The 25,864-nt window shown below is 54.9% G+C and overlaps 1 protein-coding gene across 4 annotated transcripts; it reads right to left on the bottom strand.

Moving 5' to 3' along the window:
• Window positions 1–388: 388 nt before the first annotated feature.
• Window positions 389–25,864, bottom strand: MPP2 (MAGUK p55 scaffold protein 2). Of its 4 annotated transcripts, none has more exons than XM_047708166.1 (13): window positions 25,760–25,864; window positions 23,219–23,282; window positions 18,191–18,309; window positions 8,527–8,679; window positions 8,247–8,396; window positions 7,670–7,897; window positions 6,818–6,949; window positions 6,604–6,709; window positions 6,452–6,520; window positions 6,078–6,239; window positions 5,005–5,207; window positions 4,476–4,604; window positions 389–3,136 (listed from the first exon to the last, which is right to left on the bottom strand). In XM_047708166.1, the coding sequence occupies exons 2-13, from the start codon at window positions 23,247–23,249 to the stop codon at window positions 2,960–2,962; spliced, it is 1,659 nt and encodes a 552-aa protein (XP_047564122.1). In that variant the 5' UTR covers window positions 23,250–23,282; window positions 25,760–25,864; the 3' UTR covers window positions 389–2,959. The 4 variants fall into 4 exon arrangements, with proteins under 4 accessions (XP_047564122.1, XP_047564123.1, XP_047564121.1 ...); XM_047708167.1 differs by lacking the exon at window positions 25,760–25,864 and adding an exon at window positions 24,171–24,189; XM_047708165.1 differs by lacking the exons at window positions 23,219–23,282; window positions 25,760–25,864 and adding an exon at window positions 19,858–19,989.

The raw sequence follows: 25,864 nt of genomic DNA, 5'->3' as shown, positions 1-25,864 counted from the left end.
TCCTCAGTGAACATTCTGAGCTCCCCTGAAGAATTCAAGGTGGGAAGGAAGGCTGATGCTTTGCTCGAGGGATTTCACACACACAACACACACACACACACACACACACACACACACACGCACACACGCACACACCCATGGTGACATCTGGGTGACATTTCAACCAGCTGTCTATGGCTTGTGTTGTTGAGTGCCTAGAACCAACCCCAACATGAGCGCCGAGAGAGTCCCATGACATTTCCATAAAGGATAAACCTAAGCAGGACAGGGACTTGCTGAAAGTCACAGAGCAAGTTCTGGGTGAAGTGGAGTGGATTAGCCTTGGAGTCCCCGAGTCCCCGACCCCCACGAATGCTCACAGACTCCTGGATACGAGCATTTAGAACAAGCATCTTCTGGTGATGGGGCACGTGGAATGGGGAGATGGGAAATTGTGGAAGACATCACTGGACACAAGTGACTCCGATTTCCATTCCAGAATTGTCTGTGCTGGGCTCCCCACTCTCACCCTGTACCAAAACCATCCGCCCAGCCCCAACCGAAGACAGACAGAGCCCAGAAGCCTTTGTTTTCACATTTAATCAAAGGAAAAGAAAGAAAACCAGTCAGAGCAAAAGCTCAGGAATTGGCTGAGGGAGGGGAGAGGGGAAGGGCGACAGGGCCACTGAGTGTGGACAGTGGGGGGCAGAGTCCTCATTATCCCAAGGTGCCCCAAATACAAGCGTCCAGGGAAGGAGGATAGGGTCAGAGAGGTAATGTGATGGGCACACACCTGCTCCAACCCAGCCCTGGGCCAGGGAGTGAGAGGGGCTTGTGTAGGGGAGGTAGGACACAGTTGAAGGGATGAAGACAGGTGAGGAGGGGCCCAGCCCTGCCCCCCAGGCATCACTAGAGATGAAGGTGCCAGAAGCCAGAACAGCATCAGCGCAGGAGATCTGCCCGGCAGGGTCAGGTAGCAGCTCCTCGGCAAGGTGCCCAGCACCCTAGGCGGGGCTCCCCCACCTCCATCAGAGGATGCTCTTTCCATTAGGGGACTTTGGGGGTTAACCAAGGGGAGGGGGCTGCACCCGCAGATCCTCCACTGCTTCTACTCCCAAGCGCCCCAGGTGAGGTGGGAACTGGCAAAGGATACCACTGTCTCGGACCAGGAGGAGAGCAGCTCTTCCTCCCACTCCTGGTCCCCTTGGGCAGTGGGTAAGGGTGATGCAAGGAAGAGCTGGAATGAGGATAAAAAGAACACTGATGAAAGGGGAAAGAGGAGTATAAAGGTGACTGCATAGTGGATGCCAAGCTATGCAAATGAGATGGCAGCAGGCTTGACCTTTATATCTCATTTGCATACCCTAGGCAAATGCAAATGAGATCCCTAATATAATAAATATATTTCTAACTTTGTAATAAATATTCTGTTTCTTCTCCCTCCCCTTCCCTAGGAAATGGGCACACAGTGGTTCAGGGGCCAGCTCGGGCTGAACCTGCAGCGAAGACTGATCAGACACTCAGAGAACTGGGAAGGACAGAGGGGCTGGCTGGCGGTGGGGTTGATGGGGTGGTCCCTGCAGACAGCCTCACCCCAGACGGGGTCACAGAGAGGGACAAGGGCCAGGTGCCTGGGGAAGTCTAGGATGACATTCTTAAAAGGGATTCTCCTATCTTACACAATTGCCCTCCCCAAGGACTCGAGGGTGTCATATAGGATAGGGGGACACCAAGAGAGGGGGAGAAAGACATCTGGGGAGGGCCAAGGCCCTGGAATCTGGGATCAGGGTCTCATAAGAAATGGGGACTGATGGGGAGCCCCCAAAATAGGGCCCCAAAAAGTGACCTCCAAAGCAAAACAACCCTTTGCTTCTCTTCTCCCAAAACCGAGACTCACACACACACACGCAAACGGCACAAACACAGACCAGGTGCCTCGGCCTGCGGAACCTAAGCTGCACAGGCAGAAACAGTGTGGATGGCTCCCCCTGGAGTTGTACAACAGGGAGCCAGCTAGAACACAGACGTCCTCTGCCAAGCCCCTGCTCCATGGCCGGCTCACAAGCTCCTCTCTGCACCCATCCTCGGTCCTCCAGGCACACCTGATGAGAGTGGGCCACCTGGACCCCGCCGGAGGGACCAAGATGGACTGTGGTCCTGAACAGGGAGCCCAGATGTGCCACCAACCTCCCCACCACCACCACCCCAGCCATGGTCAGCAGTCACAGGCTCCCTGTCACACTTCAGCTCACCCCTCCCTGCGATGAGCCCTGCGGGGAGCAGAGCCGCCCTGCCAGGGGCACATCCGGAGAAGTCCGTGGAGAGACTTCGGCAGTGAAAAGCTGTGCAGGAGGGAAGGACGGTGTGGGGTCCACTTGCGGGCATCTGCCTCATTCCCAGGGAACTGGAACCGCACTGCTCCCTGGCTGTGGCAGCCGGCTCAAGCTTTGGCTCCTTCAGCCTTCAAGAGGGCCCCAGGCGGGACCACTGCCCTGGACCGCCAGGCCTGCTCCCAGGGATGCTAGCCCGCAGGGACGAGGGGTGGGAGGAGCCCGGGAATGGAGTGGGCGTGGCCAGTCCGAGGGGAAAGGGCGGTTTGAGAGAGGTGGCCAGGGGCAGTGTACCTACTGGCCACAGGGCCCCAGAGCAGCTTTCCTCTTCTCTGCACTGGGCATTATGGAGGTGACTCTGACACACTCCGGGGAACAGCCTGGCCCTCAGAGAAGGACATCCGGTGGCAGGGGGCATCGGGAGTGGGCAGCACCTGGGCACAGTCGTGCCCCATGAACACCCACCTCCTTGGCAGTGAGCGCATCTGTGCGGAACAGCTTAGGGCCCGCTAGGAGCCATTGTCACCCAGGGAGAGCCAGACGGCAGGGGATGAGAGCTAAGGACCAGGGCTGGGGGTCATGGCTGGGGGAGGGGATGGATTCAGGGTTCTGGGTCACAGCCCAGAGGGGTGCAGTCCCCATGAACAGTCTCAGTACACCCAGCTGACGGGCACCCACTGGGGCTCCGTCCGTAGCTTCTCCATGGCAGCCTGGAGCTCACGAAAGGTCCTCTCCAGGTTGGTGTTGACCAGGCTGAGGTCGAAGTAGTGCCCGTAGCCCCTTTGGATGCGGCTGCTCTCCTCCACGGTCCTCCTCAGGTCGGCCTCCTGCGGCACAAGGGACCCTCCCGGCCATCAGTGTCCCCACGTTCACCCCCATCGTCAGGGGGAATCGGCAGCATTCCCTATCTGTCCCCCTTCCCCAGAGCCCCCCCCATATCAAGTATGAGCTCCCCAGCCTGAGGAGGCAGGAGCCCCTCCCCACATGCCCCAGGGCGGCTCTCCAGCAACTCTGGACAGACTAACAGGTAAAAAGAAGGAAGGAAGGAAATAAACTTCAGTGAGTGCCAAGCAGGGCACACTAACTGCTTTTCAACTGCATAATCTTTACTGTGGCTCTGTAAGGCAGGACTCATTATTCGCCATTTCCAACAGAGAACATTGAGGTACAGGGAGGTCGCCTGGCCAGGAGGTGCACAGGGTCCGCCTGACTCCAAAGTCAATGCTCCCTCCACTCAGACCAGGCGCCCTTAACCTCCACAGCCTGAGACACACCTCCCAGGCATGCCGTTACTGGGGCAACCCCAGGAACCACCACCCCACACCTAGTCAAAGCTGGGCAGCTGGCCAGGCAGGAATGTAGAGGGAACTTTGAATAACGACTTAAATAAGTCAAGGTGGGAGCTCTAGGACTGGCCCAGCTATGTCCCAGTGACCCCAGTTGGCTACGTTTGTGGCCAGGGGACTTCAGCCTAGAGCCCAGCCCAGACAGCCTTTTCCAGGGCCTCAGCAGGACTCTGACCTAGGACCTGAGAGCTGCAGTACCAGCCGTGGCCAGAAGATGGACCCCTGAGCCCAGAGTTCTGCAAACCCGAAATCTCCCGGGGAAGGGGAAGGCTGCTCTAAGCGGTACCTGGTGGGAAGGTAGGTGTCCTGGGGTCCTGTAATACCTGACTGGAAGCCTCCTCCTCCCTAATGCTAACTCATCCTTCCAACCTGACTGGAAGCCTCCTCCTCCCTAATGCTAACTCATCCCTCCAACCAGACTTCCAACCTCCAGCTTCCTCCTTCCCTTCAGCCTTTCCCTCCAGTTATAGACACCCTCACACTACCTGGTCCATTCTGCCCACACATCTCCCACTGGCCCTCTGGACTCCCTTTGGTCAGCACTCTGTCCCCATAGAATGGATGGAGCTGTGGGGCTGGCAAAACTCCTGCAGCCCAGGCTAGCCATATCCCTGACTGTAAGACTTTGGACACTTCACTTCCTTGCCCAGACCTCTGTTTTCACATCTATAAAGCGGGAATCACAAGTCCAAACTCACTGATACTTCCGGGGGGCCCCTCTCCCCTTCCCCGATGCCACCTTCTTCCCCTCATCAGCCCCAGCCTGTCCTCTCCCCAAGGCAGCCACCGGACCCCTCCCAGCATACATGAGAGCCCTCACCGTGAGCTGCTTGGTGGACACCCCACTCTCCAGGGCAGCCCGGTTCATGGCCCGGAGGGTCTCAAAGTCAGGGGCCTCAATGAACACCACGTAAGGGACAAACTCAGCTGTTCTCAGCACTTTCACTGCCTGCAGGAAGAGAAGGGGATGGGGGAGTCTATCCCCATAGACATCCTAGAAGGTTGGTGAAGGATAACTGGGTGGGGGGAACAGATATCTGGAAATGGTGGGGAAATGGTACCTGGCATCCTGGGACCTGAGTCCGGGGGATGAGTGGTAGAGGAACCACTGGCAGGTGGCTGGGGTTTGGGACACCAGAGGAGGCTAGAGGAGTGGGGAGCCTGGGAGGCTGAGAAAAAGGTTCTAGGTGCATTGGGTCCCTAGCAGGAGCTGAGGGGTTATATGGGGGGCTGCTTGGGAGAGCAGGGCCTGGAAATATATGGGGAGTATGTGGCGGGGCGGGGGTGGGGGCAGCAGAGTGCACAGAGGGGAAGTGGGCAGGCTGGGAACAAGCAGGCTGGGACCATACCTGGGGGTTGACATCCAGCACGCACACCTTGCCAGAGGCGACCACACCCCGGATGGAGTCGATGCGTGTGCCATACAGGTTGCCCTCATATTCGCCATGTTCCAGGTAGCGTCCCGCCCGGATGTCAGCCTCCATCTCCCCACGGGACACAAAGCTATAGCCCTGGCCTTCCCGCTCCGAGTCCTTGGGCCGCCGGGATGTGTCTGGGGGAGGGAGGGCCTGAATGAACACAGGCAGGCTGTGTACCGCCTCAGACACACGTGTACGTGTCCTACGGGAGCCACGCAGCCCAGCAGGTGCAGCCCCCCTCCACCTTCACTGCGCTGCTGCCTTCCCACGCCCCGTGCCCTCGCCCTCAGCATTGATACCCACAGATCCGAGACATCCATATTGTGGGGGGGCTCCAGAGTTCACTGCTCCAGCCCAGCGCTCACAGATGGGGGAGCTGAGGCCCAGAGAGGGCAATGGGCACCCCAAAGCCACCCACCAAGGTCAAGCGGATCTGGGGTCAGCACTCAGGTTCCTGCCTCCAGGAACCAGGAGCTCTGACCACCCCTGCTGGTTCTGTCACTACATGAGGCCCTGTTTCACACGGGTTCCCAACAGGGTTTTGTTGTTGTTGTTGTTGAAGATTTTATTTGTTTATTTAAAAGAGAGAGAGTGAGGGCAAGGGAGTATGAGTAAGGAGCAAAGGGAAAGGGAGAAGCAGGCTCCCCCGCTGAGCAGGGAGCTGGATCCGGACCCATCTCAGGAGTCGGGGATCATGACCCGAACCAAAGGCAGATGCTTAACCGACTGTGCCCCCTGGGTGCCCCCCAACTGGGTTTTTAGCAAGTGAAACATGACAGAAGGAGAGGTAAGCCTTGCCCAGCCCACCGGGGCCACCGGTTCAAAAGAGGGCACGCCAAACCCTCTCCGGCCTGCAGTTCCCCCATCACCCGCTGGGGGTGCACCCCCCAAAACTATCACTTGACTTGATGACCTGCACAGGCCCACTCAGTGAATGTGGCCCTGGCCCCTAGGGCACTCCTGCCTCCTGGCCCCCCACCCAGCAGGGCCCAGCTCCCACTCACAAGGCACTGTGGTGCCGTATCGATCCGGATCCCACATGATGAGCTTGTTCTTCAGGCTGCGCCGGCCCACTCCCTGGGCTCCGATCAGCACCAGGGTTTTCCGGCGGAAGGGGGGCATGCGGGCCACCTCCTCGTAAATGAGCAGCTCATGGCGGTCAAACTCTGAACACAGGGAAGGGTAGTCATCAGGCTACGCGGCTGGCATGGGAGGGGCCAAGGGGCTGGGGCCAGGGGCAGCAAAGAGAGAGTAGGCGGGGCCCATGGACAAGACTGGCAGCCTCAGCACAGGGAGGGAGAATATGCGCACAAGTCCTTGGCCGCTGGGGGAGGGGCAGACCGTGTTAGAGGACAGGGAGGGGGCCTCCAACACCCACCTGCATTCTTGGTAGTCAAATACATCATTCGCTTCTTTTTCTTTCCTGAAAGGCTGCCACACAGCGTCCCTGGCCACAGAGAGATGGGCGAGTGAGGCCAGGCAGGCTTGTGTCAGATCCCAGACTAGGGGTTCCAGGGAGGACCCTAATACCTGAGGTGGGTGTCAGCTCCAGGTCCCGTTTGACAAAGGCTTTCCGCTTCTCCTCCAGCAGCTGGCTGGGGATGAGCCCAGCGCTGCCCCCTTCCACATGGCATGCCTGCAAGGGATATGGGACAAAGACCTGTGAGAAGACACCTCCCCAGGCCCTCACCTCGCCTCCCACCCCCCGCCCACGCCACACCAGGAGACAGACACGGAGCCGCACCTGCCACCAGTTAGCGTCATCCTGGTTTACAATCTGCAGCAAGTCCCCAGCACTGAAGCGCAGGCCCGCCTCCTTGCAGGGGATGAGGCTGTCTCTTCCGGGGTCATAGTCAAAGTGGCATTTCACAAATACCTGGGCCAGGGATCACAGAAGGGTCAAGGGAAGAAGGGAAGGCTGGAGGGCAGTACCCTTCTCAGACCAGCCCCCCACCACTTCCCCCTCCTGAGGGTGGGGGAGTGTCACACAGTCCCCTGTCTTCTCCCTACCCTCACAAAGATGCAAGAGGCTTAGGCACCCCAGACCCACCCAGCCACCTCACTGGGACCAGCCTCCCTTTGCATCTAGAACAAAAGGATTCAGAGCGATGGCGTCTCTGCTGGGGTGGGGTGGGGCATGGACCCATCCACTAAGGAGAAGGCGGGATCACTGGGGAAGGGACACAATCCTGGCCCATAAACCAGGATCCCTTGGTCTACCCACACCCTCCGCTTGGCCCAGGGGGCTCTGGCAGATGACTGGAGAGCCCACAGGAGAAGATGGACAGAGCAGCCAGACCCCCACAATCCACCAACCAGGAGGCAGCCATACAGGACGCGTGGCGACCAGACGTTGCGCATGTGCGCACCGCGCTCGCATCTGCATGCTCAGGGCTGCATCGACCCGGGTGCTCCTGTGGGCACCCCAGGCCTTAAATGTGCAAGCGTCCCTTGCACATGTGTATGAGTGCCCACAACTAGGGCCAATGCACGAGCATGTGGAAGATGGGGCACTCTCACCCCCGGGATGTCACCCTGATGGCTGCCCCTTGGGCCTGAGGCTGGGGGGAGAGGGGAGCTTGGTGGAGGGACCCACCTGGCGGGGCAGATGGGGCTCCTGGTAGCTGGGCAGGATCTTGAGGATGACGCTGCCGCTGACAGTGCGCAGGAGCTCCTGCAGCGCACGGGGGTCGCTGCCCACCGGCTGCCCGTTCACCTCCTTGATGATGTCGCCCACGTGCAGCAGGCCTTGCTGAGCCACCATGCCGCCATGCAGGATGCGTGCGATCACCAGCTCGCCGCCCTCCACGCGGAACGTCACACCCTGGGGGTGGATAGAGGGCCGGTATGATGAAGGGGCTCCCAGGGTTCCAAGCCGGAATCTTCGGATGGGTCTCCTAAGCGCCCCTCCATTCCCATCCTCACCCCCTTCTATCCCGGCCTCGCAGAGTCCTCCTCTTCCAACTCTGCCCAAATTCTTCACTCAGGGGGGCATTCATGGAGGGAAAGCGGGCACTTTCTGTGTGCAACTCAGGTGCACAGGGTCTGTGGACTCCAGGAGCTGCATGGGCCCATCTTTCTCTTCGGCCCTCTCCTGACCAGATTTGGTCCCCACCGGTTACTCTCAGTGCCCCCTCCAGACCCCTAGCCCCAGCCCCGCCTTGCGGCCTCACCAGATGCTCTCCAGCTGTCTTGCGGATGCCCACCATGCGCACTGCGTCAGGAGGTACTGGCTGGTTGCTGAAGGTGGGGTCCAGGCCAGGGCTGGGGGGTGGTGTCTCATAGGTCTTAGAGGCCACAGAGTCGTGTGTTTCCAGGAGAGACTGTGGAGGTAGTGGAAAGAGGGCAAACATGAGACAGTGTCCCATGGTCCCTTCCCATCCCTATGCTAACGTCCTGCCAGCCCCCTCCCCAGAGCCTGCCCCAGCCCCCACCCCAGCCCAGGGCCCGAACCTGGAAGTGGGGCTCCTGGAGGATGCGGGCCAGCTCCGCGGCTGTGCTGCTCTGCTCTGCCAGCTGGGCCAGGTCCCGGAGGATCTCCTGCACGAGCTCTAGGTTGTTGTCCCGCACTGCCTCCAGCTTGGTCTCCTCCAGCCGCTCATGGGCCTGGTGGGGGGTGGGCAGAACAGGTGACACCTGAGGATCCCCAAGAAGCCTGAGGTACCAAACACTGTCCCCTACCTGCTCAGATCCTGACTTTAGACCTCAACCTCTGCATGGCTTCTGACACGAGCTTCAGATGCTCGCTCACCCAGACACAAGCACACTCACACACACACAGACACGCCTTGCTTTCCCCTTTCTCGCCCCAAATGATGATGAGGACCCAGTTTATAGAAGGAAGAATACAAGCCCAAACGTTCATTCCCATCCTCTTGTCACAGAGGGCCATTAAAATCATCAAGCTGTCCCCAGCCCCCCGGGACCTTATAAACCTGTGAGTTCAAGGACAGCTTTTTCCACATGAAGGCACAGTCTTGGACATCCTGTAGCCCAGGATGAGGAAGCCGGAGAGGTGGAGCAACTTGTTCAAGGTCACAGGGACCCAAGCTTGGGTCTCCAGACTTTCAGGCCAGTGCTCCCAGGGAGGGAGGAGACAAGAAATCAGTACAACTGACCCTTGAAGAACACGAGGGTTAGGCACACCAATCCTGCACCATCAAAATATTGCTATGTATGGGACATCTGGGTGGCTCAGTTGTTAGGCGTCTGCCTTCAGCTCAGGTCATGATCCCAGGATCCTGGGATTGAGCCCCGCATCAGGCTCCCTGCTCAGTGGGAAGCCTGCTTCTCCCTCTCCCACTCCCCCTGCTTGTGTTCCCTCTCTCGCTGTCTCTCTCTCTCTCTCTGTCAAATAAAAAAAATCTTTTTAAAAAATTGCTATGTAACTTTTGACTCCACGAAAACATAATTACTGATAGTCTACTGTTGGCTGAATTCTTATGGATAATATAAACAGTTGGTTAACCATATCTTCTATGTTATATGATTATATACTGTATTCTTACAATAAAGTAAGCTAGGGAAAAGAAAGTGTTAAGAAAATCATAAGGAGGAGGAAACATATTTGAGGCACTGTACTTTATTTATTAAGAAAAATCCACACGTAAGTTAACTCACAAGTTCAAACCCATGTTGTTCAAGGGTCAACTGCCTACAGTACCAGGAGAGGGCCCTGTACCTATTTGTCCCTCTACCAACCCTGGGCTTCATAACAAGGTGTTGCTCTGAAAAAGGGGAAAGGCAGCTTTCTCCAGGGACCAGCCCAGCCGGGAGAGTCATGTTAGTTGGGTCAGGAAGTAAGGAGTGCCGGGTCAGGGATAGACAGGAAGACTTTTTTCTCTCTGAGTCGTTTGAAAAAGAAGTCACCTCACCCCAGAATCATTCAGCATACATCACCTAAGAACAAACAGGAGATCTGCCACATAAACTACAGTCCCGTTATCACACGCAGGAAGTTCAACATTGAAACGCTGATATAATATAATCTAGTAGACAGTCTCTATTTAAATGTTCACTGTTGTCCCAAACATTTTCCCTTATAGATTCATTTTTGTGGGTTTTTGTTGTTGTTCTTGTTGTTGTTGTTTTGTTTTTGTTGTTTTGTTTTGTTTTGTTTTGTTTGTCCCTGATGGGCAATCTCAACAAGGACCAGGTGTTACATTTGGTTGTCCCATCATTTTATTCCCCTTTAATCTAGACCAGATCCCAATAACTTTTGGTCTTTCAGGACATTTTTAAGTTCAGGCAAGTTGTTTGTAAAATGCCCCACAACTGGATTTTCCTGATTGTATCCCCATGATTAGACTCAGGTTAGTCATTTAGGCAAGTGCTCTACATAAGCGATCTTGTCTCTTTCCCACACCTTGAGATCCTGTGACTATTCTGCTCCCCAACAATCTTTCACTGATGAATTTAGCATTCATTTATGACCCCTGCCTAAGCCAATTCATTTTTTTAAAGATTTTATTTATTTATTTGACAGATCACAAGTAGGCAGAGAGGCAGGCAGAGAGAGAGAAGAGGAAGCAGGCTCCCTACTGAGCAGAGAGCCTGATGTGGGACTCAATCCCACGACCCTGAGATCATGACCTGAGCCGAAGGCAGAGGCTTTAACTCACTGAGCCACCCAGGCACCCACCAATTCTTTTTTTTAAGGTGAGGAGGAAGGGGCAGAGGGAGAGAGAGAGAATTCCAAGCAGGCTCCCATGCCCAGAACAGAGCTGGACGCGGGACTGGATCTCACTGAAATCAAGAACCAGACACTTACCCAACTGCACCACCAGGCCCCCCAGTCAATTCTTAAATTGGGAGTTGCAAAATGGTGCTTTTCTAACTCGTTATTCCTTCTACATTTATTAGTTGGCTTTCTATAAGAGAGAGCTTGTCCTTTTCCCCTCTTACCCCTCTCCCCATAGCCCCCTCTCTGCATCACTATGGATTCTTTTTACCCTGTGCTCTAAATCATCACCATCACTATCTTCTTTTTCTCAGTTTATCCCCAATTTGTGCAGTAGGAGCCCCCAAACACACCTGTGTCCTTTTGACATTTCCCATCAGTCCTTGAGCACCTTCCTCCTTCTGCCATGGTCTCATCCTGTACTTTCGCTACCCCAGGTCTGGGCTCAGCAATTTCTCCAAGGAGCTCAGATTCCTTTTGGCAGGGAATGGTATTTAGAAACCAAGATCTGGGCAACTGGTGCTCATTCCTTCTGGGGTGTCACTTATAGCCATTAGTCGATACTGATTATTCCAAATAAAATCTAAGTCTGCAAGATTTTCCTCATCTTCCCTCATTCCATATTTATGCCTCCCATTTAAGTATTTAAATAAATAGTCACAGGCGCCTGGATGGCTCCGTGGGTTAAAGCCTCTGCCTTCGGCTCAGGTCATGATCTCAGGGTCCTGGGATCGAGTCCCACATCAGGCTCTCTGCTCAGCAGGGAGCCTGCTTCCTCTTCTCTCTCTCTCTGCCTGCCTCTCTGCCTACTTGCGATCTGTCTGTCAAATAAATAAATAAAATCTTTACAATAAATAAATAAATACTCACATGTGGCTGTTGGCTACTGTATTAAGAAGTATAGCCTTGGGGTGCCTGGGTGGCTCAGTGGGTTAAAGCCTCTGCCTTCGGCTCAGGTCATGATCCCAGGGTCCTGGGATCGAGCCCCGCATCAGGCTCCGAGCTTAGCGGCAAGCCTGCTTCCCCACACACCCCCGCCTGCCTCTCTGCCTACTTCCAATCTCTAGCTGCCAAAGAAATAAATAAAATCTTAAAAAAAAAAAAAGAAAAAAGAAGTACAGCCTTAACCTATATCTCACTTAGGGTATACAGTCAGAATATTATGAGCAAAAGTAACTAGAATTAATTCCCTTTTCTATATGGTTATGTTAACAATCTAATAGGTGGATGGATTCACTTACCCACACTTAGTTTCAGAGTTAACTTTTTTCATTCTTTTTAATTTATTTGTATTTTTGGAATATGCACAACATTTACATTGTTCGAATTTTAAATCTATATAAAAAGTAAATGGAAAGAAGTCTCATTTCCATCCTCATCCCTTCCACCTTATTCACACACACACTAGAGGAGATCATTTTATTAGTTCCAAATTATTCTGTTTCTTTTCACAAAAATAAGTACAAATTTCTCTTTTTTACATAAAAGATAGAACACAATACCCACTCTTTGATTCCTTGGGGTTTGTTTGTTTGTTTAATTGGCTTGGTTTTCTCTTTGGTTTTTTACTTAACAATATGCCCTGGAAATCACTCTATGCTGCTACTTGCAGACCTTCCTTTATTATTATTATTATTATTATTATTATTATTATTATTATATTTTAATTACTGCATTTGACTCACTGCATGACTGGAAGACTATAATTTATTCAACCAATCTCATGGGTATTTACATTATTCCTAATATTTCACTATTGCAAATAAAGCTGAAGTGAAGAACCTGGGGCAGCTGATGTCTGTCTATAGAGAAGTCTTCCATGTAAATTCCTGGGTCAAGCAGAAGACACAGGTTTGATTTTGTTAGATACTGACAACCCCTTTCCATTGGCCTTGGGCCGCTTTGTCCTCTCCCCAGCATCGGATGAGAGACTTTCCCGAAGCCCAGCCTGGACCAAGTGCACAGCTAGCTAAGGGTGCAGCCAGTACTTGAACCCCAATCTGTCAGCTCCTGACCCATAGCCAGAAGCAGACTGCAAAGGCAGAAACTCCACACAGCCATTTCTTAGAGAGCTTTTCCTTCTGCCCTCCATGCCAACATCTCTGATCATGGCAGAAGATAGGGAATTCTCATTTGAAATCTAGGCTCATAATTAAATAGCTCAAATACTGAAAGGAGTCCCAGAGAATGGTGTGCCAGAAGGTAAAGTCACTCCTCCATCTGGAACTGATGATGTGATTTGCTTTGGTCAGTGGGACATTAGTAAATGTGAGGCAAGCAGAAGCCTGGAAAGTGCTTGGGACTTGGGGCTTGTCCTCCCCTGTTGCTGAGACTGCCTTGCGGAGTACCCTGGGCCCCCTCCTGGAGGACAAGAGAGCACGCCATCATAGACCTTGCAGCCTTCCCAGCTGAGACATCGGCCATGTGAAGGAGAATGTCCTAGACCACCCTGCCCCAGCTGAGCAGCCCAAACCAGCAAGACCACCCAAATTATCAAAAAGATCATGAGAAATGAAACATGGTTGTTTTAAGCCACCAAACTGTGGGATGGTTTGTTACTCAGCAGACGCTGACTGATACATTGAGCTCCTCACCACTGTAGCTTCCTCTTGTCCTGTCCCCTGGTCAGAATCTCTATTTCAGTGACCTGCCCCCTCTCCTTCATTCTTCTAGGACCCTGTCTTGCTTTGTCAACTCTCACCCTGGCCTTATCACAGGAATGGAGTCTTCCCAGTGAACTCCGGCCATGGCCAAGACTGCATTGTAACAACTCCTTATGGTTTGAAAAACACTTCTACACCCATGACTTTCCCCAACCCCACCATGTCTCTGAAAGAGAGACATCATTATCCCCACTTTTCAGAAGATATAACTAAAGGTCAGAGAGGTTGTCAGACATACTAAAATCACACAGCCAGCCAGTGACTATTCTGACTCTAAACCCTGTGTTCTTTCTACCTCATCTCATATGGATTAGATCACAGGCTTCCCAGCTGGCAGATGTCCCCACTGGTAACAGTTCACCTGAATTTCTGAACGTCACCTGACTTGGATCCCTCACCTTGGCGTTGCCTGTTGCTGGAAACACCTGCTGCTGGATCCAAGTCAGCCTTCCCAGATGTCACCTACTGGCTAGGGCTGCAGCTGTCGTCTGCAGCCAACCCCACGGATTTATGATCTGTTGGCCAGATATGACTTCCCTCCAGAGCCTTTCCTTCTGGATTTGTCCCCTGAGGCCCTTCCCCTCCCTGGTCTTAGATCTACTCAGCCCAGCCCCTCCCACACTGTCTGCACAGCCCCAGCAGAGAGAGGCAAGTTCCACTCCACAAGAGTAAGGGAAGGGGATTAATAGCTATTATTAATTCCTGCTTAACTATTCTGAGTTTATGGGCCACTTCACCAGGAGAACCAAGGTTTTACGGCTGGATCTTTTTACAACTGGATCTGAGTACTTATATTTGTTAGGTTAGAAATGTGTCTCTATACATATAATCATTAAAATTGATGAGGAGTACAAAGTAGGTCCCAATGTCCAAAACAAGTCATGTCGTCAAGTCCAGATTGAAGAATGGAGAAACTTTACCTTTTGGTGAGGGAAGTGACAAAGGCCCACTGCAGAGGGTTACACGTACAGGGATGAGAGGGGTTCTTACTGAGCTCAGATGGTCTTTTTGGAGATGCACCTCTTGCTTGTCTCACAGCTCAATGGAGAGAAGTCACAGGGTCCCCCTAGCCCATCAGCCTCTCACTGGGAGTCTCAGTATTGAAGAAAGGTCCACACCACCTTCTCCTGTGCTTTATGCATCTGAAACCATCCTGGGAATCTCCTGGGAGGAAATTCTGACCAGCTTATCCCCAAGATGAATTCTGGAGAAGGGAGTTTATGTCTACCGCCTGATCTGGCTGATTCTAGGTTAGGCTGGACGGGGAGGTCCCAGGGCAACAGATTTGGACCCCCTCCGGAGAACAAACTCTCCAGCAGTTCATTCCCACAGCCTTAGCGCTGTGTTGGCTACTCGGTGATCACGCCATAGATACTCATCAAAGCGAAGACAGATGACTGAGTGAGTGACAGTCATCCAGCCAGCAATCCCCTCACTGGAGAGCTGTCCAGTGGACCAGACAAAGACACTGAAGAACACCACAGAGGGCAATCATGCTTTGGAGGGGCACTTCCAACCCCTAGATTCTGCCTTCCTGAAAACTCCCTCTTTCATCGGCTGTCTCACTGTAGAGGCAACATCTAACAGGACCCAGAGGTGACATGGTCTAATAAATTCTACTCTGAAATCAGCTTTGGCAGGTTACAGGTGGAGAGGGTCAAAATGTGTATATTCAGCAATGCCACTGCCATGTGTCCACCCTCTCACACATGTGCAGAAGCAGAGGAATGCAAGGATGCTCCCCACAGCGCCGCTCTGAATATCGGGGAAATCAACAAGGTACGTTCTTGTACCTGTCTCTCAGGAGAACCAATAAATAAATACACTGGGCTCTATTTCATATACTGGAACACCACACAACAGTTAAAATGAATCTATACGGGGCACTTGGGTGGCTCAGTTGGTTAAGCATCTGCGTTCAGCTCAGGTCATGATCCTGCGGTCCTGGGATTGAGCCCCACATCGGGCTCCCTGCTCGGTGAGGAGTCTGCTTTTCCCTCTCCCTCTCCCTCTGCCTGCTGCTCTCCCTGCTTGTTCTCTCTCTCTGTGTCAAAATAACCTTTTAAAAAATAAAATAAAATGAATCTATCTGTATCTACATCTATACTTATGTCAGGAATCATGTTACTTACATAAACTAGAACTCTCCCAAACCTAAGCGGCTCGCGCTATCATTCCATTAGAGAACATTTAAAATCCCATATCCTAGGGATGGATTGTGTACATCTGAACACATCGGTAGGCAAGACAGAAAAACATTCAGGGGTGGGACGTCATCTACCTCAAGCCAGGGGCCACCTGCGGGGACGGAAAGCAGTGGAAATGGGACCAAGGAGGGGTACCAGCGGCATCACACTTCTTCTTTCTTATAAAGACATGGCAAGAATGCAAGAAAGTGGGGTCAGCATTCCCATCCTGAAGATGACACTCAGAGGGCTGTTCGGTTTTTTCCTACACTCTCTGCATTCATTCATTGAGCAAATATTCCGTGAGCACCTACTCTGTGCAAGGCACTGTTCTCAGTCCCCCCGGGGACACAGGTAGACATGCCCCGCCCTGCTGGAACTCACACTCTCTTTGTTTGAAATGCTGGATCCCTTATTTTTATTTTTAATTCATGAATACAATCCTTGACCACTGAATGGAAAGTGCTCTGCCTTTCTCCAATCCCCTCCCCCACCCCACCCCAGTCTGCTCAGTTTTCTCCTCCCCAGAACATTCCACTTTCACCTTCTGCCATTAGCAACCTCCCTGGGTCTTCAGCCATTGCATGCATAGTGTGACCAGGCTATGTCCCGGGGACACAGCGTCCCCTGTGCAGCTCTCTCCCTCCAGTAGGGCCTGGCCCCCCTCCACACCCCATGCCAGAGCCAGTCACAGCCCTCCTGTGACAGAGTCCCCATCTCCACCCTGTGGAAAAGCTGCCACCTGGCTACCCTCTCCCGCTGGTCACCAACTTTCTGGTCACCCCACTGCCATTCCCTGAGACCCTGAGACCCTGAGCCTGCCTCGGTCTTATCCCATCCCGATGCCTGCCGTACCCTAGATTCCAACGCCAGCTACATGCAAACCTTCCATTTCTGGGCCTTTTTCATATTGCTGATCTCCCTGCCTGCCGCAGCTACACCCTAAATTGTCATGTCATCCCCCAAAGCCGTCCTCCTTGGAAATCTCCGACCTCCCTCTCTCTGAACTCTACCTTCTCTTCCAGCTACCCACTCTCTCCCCAAACACTTGGTGACCTCAGAGAGCCCCCAGCCCTTCACTCCATTTTCTTCCTGCCTCTCTCCTGCCAGTCCTCCTCCCCATCCCTCCCAGTGATACTCTGAGCCACCTCCTCTCCCCTGTCCCCTTCATGCTGTCCCCTGCGTCTCAGCCTTCACAGCCAACACCCAGAACATACCTGGACCAAAGCCACACCCTTTACTCCCAGCATCCCAGGACTGAATCACCCCCACCTTAGAAAGTCAGGCACCTGCCATGGTCAATCTGGGGCTCTGTCAATCCTGCTCCCCGGCTTTGGTGGGGTCCCTCTCCCCTCCCTTCAGTGATTAATTGAGTCTTCATTTCCAAATCCCCCAGTTCAACCCTGATCCCTGATTTCCAGCATACAACTGCCCCCCTTTTCTGGAAAATCTGAGCAAGTAGACAGGATTCCCTACAACTCCATTGTCTCTACCCCAGGAAAGGGGGCACCCTCTATCCACCCCCACCCCTCCCAACCCTGCCTCTGAGCTTCAGCCTCATACCTCTCCTGAGCAGAATCCTGAGTGCCTTGTTACCCCCACACTTCACCTTCCACACCCAAACACCCTGCCAATTCACTTCCTAAATACTTCTTTCGTCCTCCCCTCCCTTAAGCCCAAGGTTTACTACAAGTCTAGCTCAGGGTCATCCCCAACTCTGGCCTTTCCTGCTCCAGCCATGACCCTCCAACCACCCTCCATGGGGCTGCCAGAGGGATGCTCCAAAAACGTCCATATCCTATCATCAAACCCCCGCTTGAAACCCACGAAGGGGTCCATGTCATTTACAGGACATAACAGGACAAGGCCCAAGCTCCCAGCACAGCTCCCAGTGCCCTCCACAACCTGAGAGCATGTCTGCGGCTTACACTCCCTGTCTCAGACCTGAAGCTTCAGCCTCACACCTGCCCTTAAGTCCCTTCACAGACCTCTGGCTTTTTCTCACCTCTGTTTCTGCTCAAGCTCTTCCACTGGCCCCAAATGCCCTCCCCCTCCTCCTCAGTCTTTCAGATTCAGCTCAAGGGGCCCTTCTTCCAGGAAGACTTCCCTGGCTACCCCAGACCAGGTTAGACATCCATCCTTCACATTCCCAAACGCCTAGCGCATCTGCCTCTAGCAGAGCCACTATCAAAATGCTTAATAACTTTCTCTCCTAGTGAGTTTCTCCCCCACCTGATGCACATGGCAAGTGATCTTAAAAAGACATCTGCACAAAATGCCCAAAGGCAGAGGGGACAGGCAGGATGAACTCTTGAATATTCCAAGGTACAGGCACCAATCACACCCCCCCCCCAAGCTGGCAGTCATCCCATCCACCTGGGCATGTCCACACTCTCACTGGCCAGGCATGGGACTGCCCACCACCTGCTGTCCTGCAGACTCATCACCTGGGCAGGGATATTCTCACAGAGTCCCTCCACGGGGGGGTCTTCTAGGCCACATGCCCCTTTCCCAAGCACCCTATGGCCAACACCCCATAAACTCCCTAGGCACAGTGCCCTTGTGCCCACCTCCCTGGAGCACTATACCTTGGCCAGGGATCTCACTATGGGACTTTCCATAATGCCTCGAAGGAAGATCAGGTCCAGTTCTGCAGCCCCCGTGGCATTGGGGAGTGATCCCAGGTTGTCCAGGACTTGCTGCATGGCTGGGGAGAAGCGGCAGGTGATGAGACACAGGAACTAGTGGGACACCAGAGCAATCACCCCTCCTCCCCCATGTCCAGCAGAAGATGGCCCCTCTCCAGCAGCCCCTCCCCCCTGCCCAGCTCGGGCACTCCCGGTACCTGAATGTCCAGGGCTGGGGTCTAGGGGACAGGCAGGGGGACAGTTTCCTTGAGCTGGTCTCTAGGCCCTAGGTAATGCTAGCCTAGGCAGGTGGGAGGGTTTGGGAATCAGGAAATGGACTCTGACGTGGAAGGAGGGGAGAAAGGGAAGCACTTGTCAGGTTCCAGGTTCTGCCCTGAATCAGAGAGCCACAGACTCCTCACATGATCTCTGGATGGGCTGAAGTCCCAGGACTCAGCCACCTGCACCTAGAGGGCCAGGGATAGGAGAGACAGTACTTGGAGCGTGTCCCTGAATGCAGGTCCAGAGTTAAGCAGGCAGTCATGCAGGAGGTCAGAGCCTGTACAGTACGCTATACAACAGCAGCACTAATTCCGCATGATTTTTCAAAAGTCATGGTCCCTCACTGGCTCAGTCTTTCCCTCCTGTAAAATGGGTGAGTGGAACTGGACAGTGTCTACAGGCCCTTCAGCTCGGTCAGAGAGTGATCTATTAACGTTGAGAAGTTAATATAGATCATAGGAAGCCAAAGCTATGGCCCAGAACATCAACAGGAGCTGGGGAGACAGGCACCTGGAGGAGCTGTGGGTGCCAAAGGGCAGAGATTAGACCAAGTCAGTCCAGGGATCAGCAACCCCTCAGCCTGCCAGGGGACATAACCAAGGACATGAGAACACCTGACACAGCTATGGCAGTGGCTGCTGAGATCTGAGGTGGGGCTTGTCTGTATGCACCCGCGGAGGTGGGAGCTCCTAGCTGTGGCAGGTTCTGGGGGGAGGAAGGGAGAAGCAGAGTGTGCCCAGCTGCAGGCAGAGATGGGCAGGGGGTATCATTACTCTGCCACCCAGCCACCCACGCCTGCATCTACATAACAGAGCTCAATCCATGGAGGAGGGCAGACACAGTCCCTGGCTCCTCTCACCACTCTTGTCAGAACCCCCTCCTCCAGGAAGGAACAGGGATGGGGAGGAGGGGGCACTGAAACTGGAGAAGCAGACATGGCTCAGGGACCCCCCTCCACTCCTCCTCCTCCCCACCTTCTCCAGAAACAACATCCAAGCCCGCCCTCTAGATCCCTCCTGCCCAGGCCTGGGCTTGGTATTGATCAGACACCTGCAAGGCCTTTAGAGGCCTCAGAAAGAAGCCAGGGCAGGGACCCTTCCCACTCTGCCAGGGTATCCTGGGATCCACCCTCCCCAGCCATCCTCACCTACAGATTCACAAGCCTGTCAGCCTTGGAGGAAGACAGAGCCCGGGGGAGTGAGAGCCCTCTACCCAGGCCAGCTCCCTTAGGTTCCCTACGGCCTGCTCCCAGGGCCCCCTCTCCAGATGCCCAAACCCTGAGGAAGGAGGGTAGATGAAGGGGCCATCTCTCCCCCACGCAGCCTCCCCACCCCACCTTTCCCTACCTTCCCTCTGGAGATCGGCTTCCTCAGAAGAGCCCAGGGATATACCCTCCAAGGAGGCCCCGCTTCCTGGGCTGCCCGCCATGGCTGTCCCCCACACCCGGCTCGGCTCCAGGGCTCCACGAGTAGCCTCTACACAGCTGTCGCTGCTCTGCCAGCCCAAGGGGGGCGGCGCTCGAGGAGGCGGGACTCGGGGGAAGCGCCAGCTGCGAGATCAGCCAATAGCAAGGCTCAGTCTCCCTGACCGCCTTGCTGATTGGCCAAAGCCCCAACGGGAGCAGCCGGGTGGGGAGGGGGCGGTGCCAGAGCCGAGAGTGGGGCGGTGGCAAAGAGTCCCTGTCCTCGCAGAGCCTGATCGCACCTCGCACGGGTGTTCGCACCCGCGGGGTCCGGAGGGGGCGGCTGAGGGGAGGTTTGCGGGGCAAGGGGTTAAGGCTGCCGCCCCTTCAGAACCGAGGCGGTGCTCAGAGACCCCCTCTCACAGCCCAGCTGGGGGAAACCCAAGGCGGGGTGCGGATTTGGCACCGGCTTGTTCCCGCCCCTCTCTTCTGGAAGTCTCTCCTCTAAAACCCGCATGCCACTTCCTCCTTTTGCCCTCAGACCTCTACGTTCCTTCTCCAGGCCCAGTTTCCTTTACAATGACCCGCTCAGAATCAAAGGAAGCCCCCGAGAATGACTCTCAGTCCTCCGCAAGGAGCAGGGGCACCACTGTGGCAAGGGACAAATATCGCAAGCCCCAAATGCCTCCCCCACCTGCTAGCCATGGGGAGGGAGGCGTTGGGGGGGCGGGAGAAAAAGGAGGGGGAGGGAGCGGCCTCACAGTCTGACCCCACAACCCAGCAGTGGCCCCTCCCCTCCCCCATCTCACATTGGCTCCTCCCCTTAGGTTAGGGATGGTGCCCGGTGGGCAAGTCAGGCATCTTGGAAGGGAAAAGGTGAGGATGCATTCTCACAGCAGGGACCCCGGTGGGCAGGAGCATAGAACTTGGCAGTTACCCCAGCCCAGTGCCTCCATTCCTCTGATACCCTGTACCCATGAGGACACCACCAGCTGCGGCTGCCACCAGACAGCCATTCCCAGAGGAGTGGCACCAGGTCGAATGCACCCCTGGTTGCCATGGCAGCAGGAGGGATTACACACCAGGACTTTAACCCAGGGATGCAGGAGAGATTTAAAGGGACAGCTTCACCTCAAAACAGCCCGCTTTGATTCAAAGAAAAGAGGGAGTCAAGTAAAGAGGGCAGAGTGGGCAGGGCTCCACGCCTGAAAACTCCAGGGGCAAGTTCTCTGAACACTCAGCCCATGCCATGGCCCACATATCCCCCAGCCTGTCCCCCACCCTCAGGAAAGGGCCCCTCCACTTTACTAGAAGTAAAGTGCCCCTCCGCAATGACAATGGCTGTGTTGAGCCATAGCGAAGGGAACTGTTGGCTTCATTCTGCAGGCCACAAGGCTGGAATCTCCCTGGGAAGGGAGCAGGGAGAGGGAGGGTGACCCTGACCTCAGAGGTGGGTGACTCTGACCACAGCTGCCTCTCTTATCAGGCCTATAGGAAGTGTAATGGCCATCAAGTTAGAAGAAGTAGACCCATCATCAGATTTTTGAGGCCAGGAGCCAATTCAGCCTAGGGTGGGCGCAGGGAGGGCTGCCTGCAGGAAGGGCCAAGAGGCTCATAGCTTGGGTCACACATCATCTCTTTACAGAAGAAGAAACTCAGGATCCCAGAGGTTAAGCAGCTTGTTCCTATCCTCCTTCCTTTGGATACAAGAAGGCAGAAGTAGCTGATGACATAACACCCAGGGGATCGGGGGCCCCAGGGGTCCTCAGAGGAAGCAGGCACATTCCCTCTTCCCTTGTCCCTGGCCTCCACTCCCTGCCTGGTCCCCACTGCACCCCCATCACGCCCCCATCAAGTGGCCTGCAGCCAGGGAAGTCAAATTCTCCTCCCTCTACAGCCCTGCCAGGCACTATTAATGGGTTTACTGGGCAGCCCCAGATTGAGAGGCCTTTAACCACAGGCTCAGAGTTGGACTTAATTAACCCCTAAGCAGCTTACAGTGAGGCCCAGGCAGACCGGAGCAGGGGAAGAGCCCAAGGGGCTCAGTATGCTGGACACAAGGTGGGGAGCACTGAGCCCTCCAAGGCCACCAAGGCTGGGGGACATTAGTACAGTTCCTCCACTACGTGGAGAAAAGGTCTTTCTGGGTGGAGGTGCGAGGGTGTCACAGTTTAGGGTCTGGCCCACCCACAGCAGCCTTCACTTTTCTAGTTCACTTTCTCGAAGGGGAGGGACAGGGGAGTTATTCTAACCAAAGTGGGAGGTCCGGAATATCTTGCAGAGGCAGCAGCAAGGCCTGGAGCAAAGGAAGGGACTGCAGGGGCAGGAGGCACCCAGGCAGGGAAACATCAGACAAATCAGAGCAAAACCAGAGTAGGCTGTGGTGTGAGGGCCCATAGCCTCCAGCATAGGGAACTTCATCAGGTAGGGCCCTGACTGCACTTGGGGTCCATGAACCCCCAGAATAGAGTACAGATTTTGTGCACAGAGAAGCATCTGTCTATGAGGAAGGCCCACAGCTGTCATCAGATTCTCAAAAAGGGATCCGGGACCAAGAAAAGTTAAGAACACTTTTCTTATCCGATCACATCATCTTACAAATGGGAAAACGTAAGTCCTAAAAAAAAAGACCCAAGGTCACAGGCTCACTGAGATCATAACCCAGAAGCACCCCTTAACAACTGTGCATACCCCTATCAGGAATATACTTTCCGAGTCACAGCTTTAGAGTGTCACATCGACCTCTTTATAGGAGAAGAGACACTGCCTCCAAAAGGCTAAGAAATTTGCCCCTGAGGCTTCCTAGCTCATCTGGGCGACCCCTTGCCCCACAACTCCTAGAGAAGCAATTCCAGGCTTCCTCAGCTGGCATTCTCCACGTGCAACTCCAAGCGTCCCAGGACACAGCTCCAAGCCCATCCCTGGCACAGGCTGCTTCAGTCCACTGATCTGATGGCACCAGGCTGTCCTCCAACCCCAGCCATCCTCCAAGGGCCCCGGTCCTAAGGGCCACCTCACCAAGGAGCCTGGCCCCAGGCCATTGCCCTCTGCAATACTGGGCATCATCTCTGGCCCTCCACAGAGGTGAGTTGAGCTGTGTCTCTGGCCCCACCCTTGAGCAGGTATAGCAGAGCCTTGGAAGCCACCCAAAGGAAAGGCTGAGTGGCAGAATGGAGCAGTGGTGGGGGACAGTTCATTCTTACCGGTGACAGTGGGAGTGCCTGACCGCTGCTCTCCACCCTCAAGGCCCTGCCTGGCACTCTCCAAACCACTGATACAAACGGACATCCTCAACCCCTTCTTACCAGACTCAGAGTTGGTGGCGGCAACTGGCATGGTGAGGTCTTAGAGGGCTCTGAAATGTCTCTCCTAGAGGAAGGGAGAGAAAAGAATGAGAAAGCACAATGGCAAAGCAATGAGGGAAGGAATTAGGAAGAGCCTCCCCTCGGGATGGGGGCATTCCCCAGAGGCTGCAGGATCCCACAGACCTGGGAGGCAGGAAGAGCAGATATCACATGCCCCTTTCTCCAAGGATGAGGGGCGCAGGTTCAGAGAGGTTAATTGCTTTGCCCAAGGTCATGAAGCTAATAAAGAGAGCCACATGGAACACCCAGGTTTTATGACTTTAAAAAAAAAAATTATGTTTCTGCCTGCCATTTGTCCTTTATTTCTTTGGGGGGTGGTCTGAGTCCAGAATCTGAGTCAAAAGCAGGAAAGATGGGCATTCCCAGACTGTAAGCTCCATGAAGTCAAGAACTACACCTGTTTTATTTTGCTTCTGGATCCCAAACCTAGCTAGTGTAGGTGCTCTACAAACATCTGTGTGTCTGGCTGGCAGAAATGAAGTCATACTTTCCCAAGGCCTCTCTGACTTCCACTTTCTCCATTTGCCCCTTCTTAGTCCAGAGCTGGGACAAGAAAATCAGGGGGCTCCCTATTCTCCAGGGGAGGGTACAGGGGGGATACCCACTACCCTTCTTCCCTTTGCCTTCCTGGGCACTTGCTACTGGAGAAAACCCTAATTCCCAGTTGCCATGACAACTAGAGGCAGTGGCTCACAGCAGGGGTGGGGGAGAAGAGGGAAGCAGCTGGCAGTGCCCACTTTAGGACCAAATGCCTGCTGGGCCCTGGGGGGCAGGGAGTCACAACTTCATCTCCCCCTAAAAAAAGGATTCTACCCAGAGGGATCATCACCAGGTTTTAAGAAAACCCTCTCTCTAGTCCCATCCCTTCCACCCCCAGACCAGAGCTGGTCACCTGAGCTCAAGTGGCAGAAATCACAAAGGTTGTGGGATGACTCCCCTTCTTCCTGGATCCTCCCCTAAAGACATGAAGAAAGGTGTTTTCAGGGAAAAGAAGGGCACCCTCTGTCAGGCTAGCACCAAGGCTGGGAGAAATGCCCAGGCTCTGCTGTGCCAGCCAGTGCCCCTGTGCCCACCCCTGCTGTCCCTATGCCTTCCCTCCTGCCCCATCCAAGGTCCTGACCACCTGGAACCTGGAGCCTTCTCCTGGCTGATGCTGTTCTCCCTGACTGTTACTGGCAGAGCGGACCCCAGACATCCGCCTTCCTTAGAGAATGGAAGGTGAGAAGAGGCAGGGAGGATCCTGTCCCCTGGAGTCTTGCCCAGCCTGCCTGGGTTTTTCTCTGGGTAATCAGTTCCCACAGCCTTGGCTAGCTCTTCCCCACCCCCACCCTGGCCTCTGGGAGGGCGGGGCCTGGCTTGTGCCCACAGGAGAACAGCAGTGCCAGGCAAGCCAGTCTGGCTACCGGCCAAGGCCCGGGGCCCAGGCTTCGGGGAATGCGCACCTCGGCTTCCAAAAGCCTGGGCCTCGGTGTCCCCTCACCCCTACCCCCAGACTATTCACACTATCCAGGGTCAGCAGGTGATGCGGACCAGGAGCGAAAGGGGGAGGTTTCCTCCAACGTCCCTCCCACCCACCCCTCCATTAATACCCATACAAAGAGATGTTGGAAGAGAAAGGTCTGACAAAGGCGCTTTGAAGACCGACAGGTCGTGGGGAGGGGTAGACAGACGGAGGGATGGGGGCGTCCAGAGACGTGTGGACCTGCACGGACAGACAATCGGATAGCCCCCGCCCCGAGAGCCGGGCCCTAAGTGGCTGGGCGCTAGGACCTGGCGGAAGGGGGGCGTGTTGCGAGCCATCAAAGAAGGCTCTTTGCGAGCGCGCCCGCGGGAGACCAGGGGATGAGGTCACTGAATGGTGTCCCCCCGCCCCCGTCCTCACTCTCCCCACGCCCCCGCCTTAGTTGACCTAACTTTCTGACCCCGGCTCTTCTCTCCTGGCACCGATCCCCTCTCAGGTCTCCAGACCCTAACCCTGGCCCCCGACCCCGACCCGCCCCCCCACTGCCTGGAAGGGGAAGAAGCAGTGCCCCCCTTCCCAGGACCCCCTCCCAGGGAAGGTTGAGGTGTTGGCCTCCCAAGGGGTCCGCGGGGGCCACCGGGACCCACGCAACCTCTGTCTCACGCCCCCAACCCCCGGAAGCGCTAACAGCGCTGTTCTTACGTAATGCCCGGCTGCAAAGTCCCCCGAATCCGCACAGCCCCCGAAGAGGCCTCGCGGATATCGGAGCCTCGCCGCCAGCTCTGTGCCCGATGTCACTTTGGAGCCCTAACAGCTCCGACCGGCATCAAGAAGCAGCGGGGTTTGATTTCTCTCTAGGAGCCCCCGAGAAAGGAGGGTGGCGGGCGGTGGAGAGGGAGGGGACCGGCCTGAGGGAAGGGGCCCGGGGAGACCCGACCCAGAGAATAGGGTTGTGCCTGGACGAAGAGGAAGCAAGGGCCCTGAGGTGGGCGCTGGCCCGGGAGTCGGGGGGCGCCTACCTGCGCCCCGGCAGCCCCTAGCTCGCAGCGGCTCCAGCGCAGCCCCGCGCTCCGCGTTTATTGCTTGTCAATCGCTACCCCGGCTCTTAAAGCGGCAAGGCCTCC

This window comes from Lutra lutra, chromosome 16 (genome assembly GCF_902655055.1).
Source record: "Lutra lutra chromosome 16, mLutLut1.2, whole genome shotgun sequence".
Classification (NCBI taxonomy): Eukaryota; Metazoa; Chordata; class Mammalia; order Carnivora; family Mustelidae; genus Lutra; species Lutra lutra.
This window is presented reverse-complemented; position numbering and strand designations above follow the sequence as displayed.

Excerpts from the sequence above, each read along its gene's own strand:
- MPP2 (XM_047708165.1), bottom strand. The coding sequence starts at position 19,939 with ATGGCGGGCAGCCCAGGAAGCGGGGCCTCCTTGGAGGGTATATCCCTG. Across the intron at positions 8,680-18,190 it reads TAGTGAGATCCCTGGCCAAG|GCCCATGAGCGGCTGGAGGA; the intron begins GTATAGTGCTCC and ends ACCCCCCACCAG. Across the intron at positions 6,521-6,603 it reads GGAGCTGACACCCACCTCAG|GGACGCTGTGTGGCAGCCTT; the intron begins GTATTAGGGTCC and ends CTCTGTGGCCAG.